The sequence below is a fragment of the Cyphomyrmex costatus genome, unplaced genomic scaffold (genome assembly GCF_001594065.2).
Source record: "Cyphomyrmex costatus isolate MS0001 unplaced genomic scaffold, Ccosl1.0 scaffold21, whole genome shotgun sequence".
Classification (NCBI taxonomy): Eukaryota; Metazoa; Arthropoda; class Insecta; order Hymenoptera; family Formicidae; genus Cyphomyrmex; species Cyphomyrmex costatus.
Genome location: NW_017276147.1, coordinates 507,882 through 515,191, shown reverse-complemented (window position 1 = coordinate 515,191; position 7,310 = coordinate 507,882). Strand labels below are relative to the sequence as shown.

General features: G+C 32.4%; 1 protein-coding gene across 2 annotated transcripts in view; it reads right to left on the bottom strand.

Moving 5' to 3' along the window:
* Window positions 1-921: 921 nt before the first annotated feature.
* Window positions 922-7,310, bottom strand: part of Tmtc2 (Transmembrane O-mannosyltransferase targeting cadherins 2) — a 303,001-nt gene continuing 296,612 nt past the window's right edge. The window contains exons 8-10 of one of the 2 annotated variants that reach the window (XM_018539267.1): window positions 5,858-5,998; window positions 2,821-2,905; window positions 922-1,494 (exon numbers count right to left, since the gene is read on the bottom strand). In XM_018539267.1, the coding sequence (XP_018394769.1) occupies window positions 1,163-1,494; window positions 2,821-2,905; window positions 5,858-5,998 (558 nt within the window). In that variant the 3' untranslated portion in view covers window positions 922-1,162. Of the gene's footprint in view, window positions 1,495-2,820; window positions 3,009-5,857; window positions 5,999-7,310 lie in introns of those variants that run through there. The other variant, XM_018539268.1, reaches the window with a different exon arrangement.

Here is a 7,310-nt window from a genome sequence, read left to right as displayed (position 1 = left end):
AAGAGAGAAGATGTCTTAAGACAAATTTGAAGAAATATTGACGAGGGTCAGAGCGGGCACCTTGGATTTCTTTCAACCTACCATAATCCAGGTCTGTGATTGAAGAACGAAGGAATCAATATTCTATATATAACTTGTACAAATTCGTATATATTAAAAAATTTTTTTTCTTGTGATGAAAATTATAAAAAAAGAGTTTGACAATATAAATCGTACTAGTACGCTGCCGGTTAAAAATCATATAAGGTCACTTATTAATTGAAGATGTTTACCTTATGAAAAGAATCAAACTTATGAATTATTAATTCAACATATTTTTATTATTTTATCAATTTTTTTTACAATAAAAACTAATATAAAAAGTTTGAAGTTCCGCAAAATATTTTTCACAAGAAAAGTATTAAAAAATATTAAATTACTTTTTATTTTGTCAAAGTAGCTGGCCTTATTTATTCAATTATTTTTATTAATCTAAGTGATTTATTATAGTTACATGTTTATTTACTTTTTCTGACAAAAGATGTTTCTATTTATCTTCTAAAATAATTTACAATTCTCTTAGTTTTGGAGAAAGGGCTTTATAACTTTAATCTATTTTCTTGAAATTAGAAACAATACTATATATTAATTAAATTAGTAATGACCATATTAATTATAATTTTAATAAATATATATTGTCTATTTACTGTCAAATTAAGAAAAACATTGGGTAAAGTATGAATCAAACTTTTAAGTAGTGTTTCACTAAAATATTTTTTAATTTTATGTGATCTGTCTCTCTCTCTCTCTCTCTTAAACCAACAGTATATACTTGCGCTTTACATAATCTATAGAAGGGAAAAGGATTTACATGATATAATAAAGTATACAGTTGTATAGAGAAAAATAAAGGAAGCTTTATTCTTTACATACCATAGCAGGCGATACGAGTCGGCCGCGCGTCGTTGATGCAAATGACAAACGCGCGCGTCACCGACAACGCAGAGATATAAACAAATATCAGTAGGAAGATCGGGCCGATAGGGGGTCTCGGGATACACGATAAGATCGGTAAGATGGGATTCTCTTCGTCGCGCGGGATCATATAATACACACCGTCGCCTGTCTCATCACCTCTCCATCCTCGCTTTCTCTCACCACCATCACCTTCGACTTCTTCAGGTCACGCCAAGATCGCCGCTAGTTTGTGTAGATTCGTTATGGTCGTTGCGTCGCCCGGCTGCAACCTGAGAGCCTCCTTGTAAGCCGCGGCGGCTTGCTTGTACTTGCCGTTTAGGTGTAGGATTGCGCCGAGATTTGTATGACTGCGAGCTTCGTGCGGCCTCAGACTGGCTGCGTGTCGATACCAGATCTCGGCCTCATCGCGACGATCGGCCTGCCTCAGCGCCGAGGCCGCCGCGACCGACAGCTCGTAATCGGATCTCAACAGCTCGGCCGCTCGCAGCTGCTCCTCGGCAGCCTCCACCAGTCGACCCTGCGACGTCAGGAACAGCCCTGGAAAATTTGCAAACAAATATCATTGTACATGTCGCGAGGCCGCATCGCATTCGGTCAATTTATACGTCGTGTATTGTTACAGTTTGTCAAGGTATTTGATAGATTATTAATTGACGTAGCAATTACATTGAATGAAGGAGAGGATTGCAATTTTCAATACTTTTACATTAGTTTTAGCTTGAAATTAATGTTTGCAAATGATTCAGCATATCAAAGAGAACATACAAGAAAGCATGCACAAGAAAATTTTCATTGTTCAGGCTAAAATCCGATAATTTTACCTATCTTCCTTTTAATCAACGTTATGTTTCTCATCAAGTAATAGATATTTTTTGTAGAGATTTTTTTACAAAAAATATCTATTATAAAATAAAAAATATATTTTCAAAAAATTCCGTCAACTTTCGATTTTTAGAAACTTCGCTTTGATTTCTTTCTATATACACATTTAAACGGTAAATTTGTATATGTAATGTATAGCTATAAAAGATTTAAATATTCTTTTATAACATAAAAATAAATGTAATAATAGGAGGTCTTTTAATTACTGAGCGAATAGAAAAAGATATGCAGCAAAGGATTGTTTCCATATCTGGATGCAATTTTTACATTTCGAAACGTTGTCGCTTTTTCAATACCCATCGGTTTATTCTAGACATTTCTACTCATCTGCATACCCTCTAATATCCATCCTTCTTTTCGATTAGTCTATTCACCCTTTCTATCAGGGGTCGACTATCCTACAAAAAATATTACAACAGTATTTATAGCGGCTCGACGAATCAGCAATCCTCTTATCTCCCCCTCTTGCTAAGCGACTCTTCGAATCTTGGTTCTTTGATTCTCTCTCGTCCCTATTTCCTCTTGCAATTGAAAGGCATTTCAAGGATTCCTTTTCAGAACGAATTCGGGGTTCGAGAATCAATTATACCGTTGTTACAGGCCTCAACTGTGGCGACCAATGTAACGGTGAAGACGATGAGGATGAGGGGAAGTGATTCTCTTGGGGGATGCGTTAGGCAGGTGTAAAAGCGAGATGCTTAAGAGAGCGTATTTTATTGCTTTAACGATGAATAAAGATTTTTCTTTATCAGCGCCTAAAACGACTACAAATACAGAGCATTAGACTTAAATTTAAATTGCAACGCGGTCGAGAACCAAAAGGCAGATCATGATCAGCGAGAAGCCAGAGGGATGAAATAACGGTGGAAAAAGGAGACGAAAATAGTAACCGGATATGTCCACTGTACGACGAACAACGTCGATGAACGACGGCGACGTTTCCTGCGGTCGCAATTAAAGGAGCTCTTGGTCGCGCCTTACCGTAATGATGGTGCACGCTGGGGTCGTCCGGTGCCAACCTGCGGGCCCTCAGGAACCATCTCTCCGCTTCCAGGACACGGCTCGACTAAAGAGAGAGAAAGCAGAGGCGACGCGTGAGCCACCGCGAACTCGATAGTCCTGTCTGTCCCCCCTCCCCTTGGCGGTTGCTACCGGTTCAGGAGCTTGTTCTATTACATTGGACAAGATTTTTGAATATATGTAGTATATCAGTTAACACTAAAACAGCCAAAGTTAGGTAATCGATTACAGAACCGTGCCAATATCGAAAGGCGCCAATTTGACTTCTACTCTTGTTTTTGATTAATAGGAAGTTATATGTTATTTTTATATTATTATAGTACTATTTAAGATTGTAATAATATATTTTCAATATTCTGCAATTACATAAAAACAAAATTATAACGCAAAATTTATAAATATTTTTATTCAATTCAATAATCGCATATTTACACCGTTCATGCGTCAGCATCCCTTTTAAGTAAAGCGGTTTTTAATTCTCTCAAGACATCACAAAATATTTTTTATATAAAAATTTTATAATAAAATAGTCTCTAATTATTTATGTCAATAATTAAAAAAACAATATTATTTTTAAAAACATAACCAATATGAATCGAAGTCTATAACAGTTTAGCTGGGTCTTAATTATTTATACATATATAATTTCGCGTGAATTTATATACTGATATATGTAATCTTTCTAAACTGCGCGCCGAACAATTGTCGGTCTTGAAACACAACTCTAATAAATTACCGCAGTACTATCACGAATTAAATTGATTAACAATTTAATAATTATTTAATGCTCCTTTGGCATCTTATATCGATCTTTAACGACATTAAAATCTGAAAATATATAATAATTCTTATTGCGAAAAATATTATCTAAAAATATTATTTTTAAAGTTCATATTTTTAATCCGTTTGTTATTATACCGAAAATATACTACAATTTAATCATAAATTTGATTGGAAGAACATGAGAATTTTAAATAATAAAAAATACTTAGGAAAGAGAGACTTGTATCTGAAATATTAAACATCAAGATGCAGGAACACAGCTTAAATGCACAATCTAATGGAGTTCTTACACCAAGTCTATGTGAACATTATTAATAAATTTAAAACTTTATACATATTTAGTTTTTATTTTAACTCTACTTTCCCTAAAGAGTAAAACTTAAACCATTATTTGTATCTAAGTTACATTTATTGTTAATGCTTTATATGTATATCATGGTATTTCATTCTGTGCTTTTATTATTTGTTAGCACATTGTTGAGGACAGTTAGAATGATTTTTAAATAAAGATAATTGCTTTATTTAAACAGTACGTGTATTGCATCCTTGTCTGCAACGGATGAGTTATTTAATTCTGTTTGCTTTTGTCAGTTTTGGTTCCATCATTAATTTGTATTTACTCTTTAAGGTCGTTTAATCTAAAAATTAACTGACTTGTACTTTCTTAAACCTGGAAGTTTGCGGCTGCATTCGTTGTATATCAGAATGAATTTAATATAATACGATTGACATCTTTTTATTAAATACTTATTTGATCATTCATTGTTCTGTACTTCGCTGATAATAGTTCAAAGTGAGCAGAAACGTTCAAACTGAATGTAAACATATATTTTTTAGAATAAAAATATTTTGTAAAATTACGTATTACAAATGCTGCGAAATTACTCTCACTCACTCGTCATATTTTTAAATGTTTATATGTATTATTTTAAATTTTCAAAATTATTTAAAAACTTTATTAACTGGATAAGTAAAAGTAATATTATCATAAAACTTTTATATAAAAAGTGTTTTCTAATATTTTAAATAACCATTTGGCCGATTACATATCATATTTACTTGTGTTTGAATATCGACGGTTCAATATAAATCGTAATTTTAAATAACATTTTAAAATTTAGATGTAACAAACAAAATTAAAAACCACTTTATTTGTAGATCTATAAGAGATGGTTTCATCCTTTAATATTGTTTTTTTGTCGTAATTTTCTAAATTTATCTAAGAGTGCATTCCGTTTCACGCATGAATGCGCATGATGCATCATTTATCCTTGTTGTTCACCGAATATTAAACAAGGATGAATGATGCATTATGCACGTTATGTGTGAAATGAAATGTACCCTATATGTATGTATACAAAGTTTCGTTAAAATCAGAATTTCATTGGATATTCTGCAAGGTTTCGTTGTTATAAAACTTGTATGTACCATATTGACGTTCCAACGGTTTAAAATAAAACTAAATATGAAGCGTTTGAATATGAATCAAATGGATTTTTTTCTAGATCAAACTTTTAAAATAATAAAAAGTCAGAGAAAACTATTAACCAATATATAGATTTATAAGAATTATGAACTTTTAAATGTCAGTGGAGTCAAAATGACACCATCGGCCGTTCTAGTGTTAAATTGTGAATGTACATTTATACATACGCTGAATATAAATCTCCAAGGATAATGAAAATATTTGTAGACATTAAAAAAAATCAATGTTTTTAAAATTACAGCAGGTACATAAGTAACAGCTTTCAATTTTCCTTTCGCCACAGAAACATATTGCAATTTTTGTTGAGAATTTCGATAAAACACGACTCGCAAAAATTGAATGTCACCGAAAAAACAATATCTGACGTGAAAAATAGTAAAATAGATTTACATTCAGCGCTGAATTTCCTAAAAAAAGACCTTTGGCTGCCTAAAAAAGAATTTTGTTCTTTGTCAAAATTTTGTCATTCGTGTTTGCTTGTTAATATCATCGAAATAAAGTTAATATTTGATGCAAAATAAATCTACTTTTAAAGATGCAAAAGCCGAGAGGAGTGAGGACTTCATATTGACCTTAATATATTTATATTCGCGCATTGCGTAATACGATAGAAGTTTCTTAAGTGGTAACAGCCGATATAGTCAGACTTGGAAAGTAGATCGCTATAAGATGAAATAGAGCGGCGATGGCAGGCGATGGCGATCTAAAAGCAAAACGATGGCTACTTACGTTCCGTGCCAAAAGTTTCCCGTAAGTGATGTGGGCCGGCACGTGGTCAGGCTGGCTGGCCAAACTCGCCTGAAACCACCTCTCCGCTTCCGCATACTGTTGCAACCTCGACAACGTCTCGCCTAGCAGATTGTACACGCTCTAGAGAAAGAAAAAGAAAAAAATAGAGACGGTTCTTTACTGCCATTGAATTCCTTTTTGTTGTTACACTGCGAAAATTTAAGAATTTTTATACACGCACATTTTGAAGCGTTTTCGGTTCTCCAGATGTTTTGGCCAATTCGGAGCTGATTTCTTATTACAAAATATTATATTTAAAAAAAGTAAAATTAGTGTTTAGTTGAAATTTAATTATAAACGCTATTTTTTTGTTATATTAACCAAATATTTGATTAAAGTTATTTCATCGAATTTTTTAAGTAACTATCGTCTAGGTTTGATTATTATTACCAAACTTTTTTTTTAAATATAATAAAATTTTACATCGTCAAAACTTAATTCGGAAAAATTCTCAGATCTTCCAGTAATTTATATTAGAGTTACAAATTTAGATCATTACTTAAGTCACTTTTCTTCTTCTGTAAACTTTAGAGAAATCGTTTATTCGAGGTTTAATCTCCATTTTGCTTCACGCTACTTAAATATGCAAACATCGGTTAAAGAATCCAGTAAGTGTGAACAACATGTTTGAAAAACATGAGACACGAGGTGCAACTGAGGACTATGTTTACAAGAAAATCACGTGTGGATCGAAACGCGAGAAGGTTCGTTAGCGTGCTGGGGAAAATTATGTTAATAAATTCAACAACTAATAAATTTGCTGGCAACTAATTTACAAAGCGTAACAAATTACCGCAATATACGCGTGTATGCGTTTTAATACGCGTTACAATATAATAATAAGCTCTTAATTACCTTCAATCTAGAAAATGCGATTGCGAATGGCAGAACGCTGAGGCATGCCACTTCTGCGTTAATTAATTACGCTTGAATACGAGGAATCATATCCAAAATTTTCATCGACGGCTAAACTTGCGATATGGCGTTTTGATGCGTACGTTAAATAGAGAGATACAATAAATAGAGACGACAAAAAGAGAATAATTTGATTTTGATAGAAATTCTCTCTTTGAAAAGTTTTCCGATTTTTGGAACTGACAATTATTACTTAGTTTTTCTAAGAAGGTAAATGTTTCGGTGTACAAGCAATCTCAAAGGTTTTAGAAAGAATTTAAATTGACAAATTCACACATCCTTAATTGTTGTTTATAGAGTTCTAGTATTATCTGTAATAATGTTATAGATTCTGTAATATATAAAATCTATATAGATTCTATATAGATAAAGGAAAAATGTATGTATGTGTGTGTGTGTAATTAAGTACATATACATATATATATATATATATATATATATATATAATCAACAGTTTATATCTATGTGAATTAGTTAA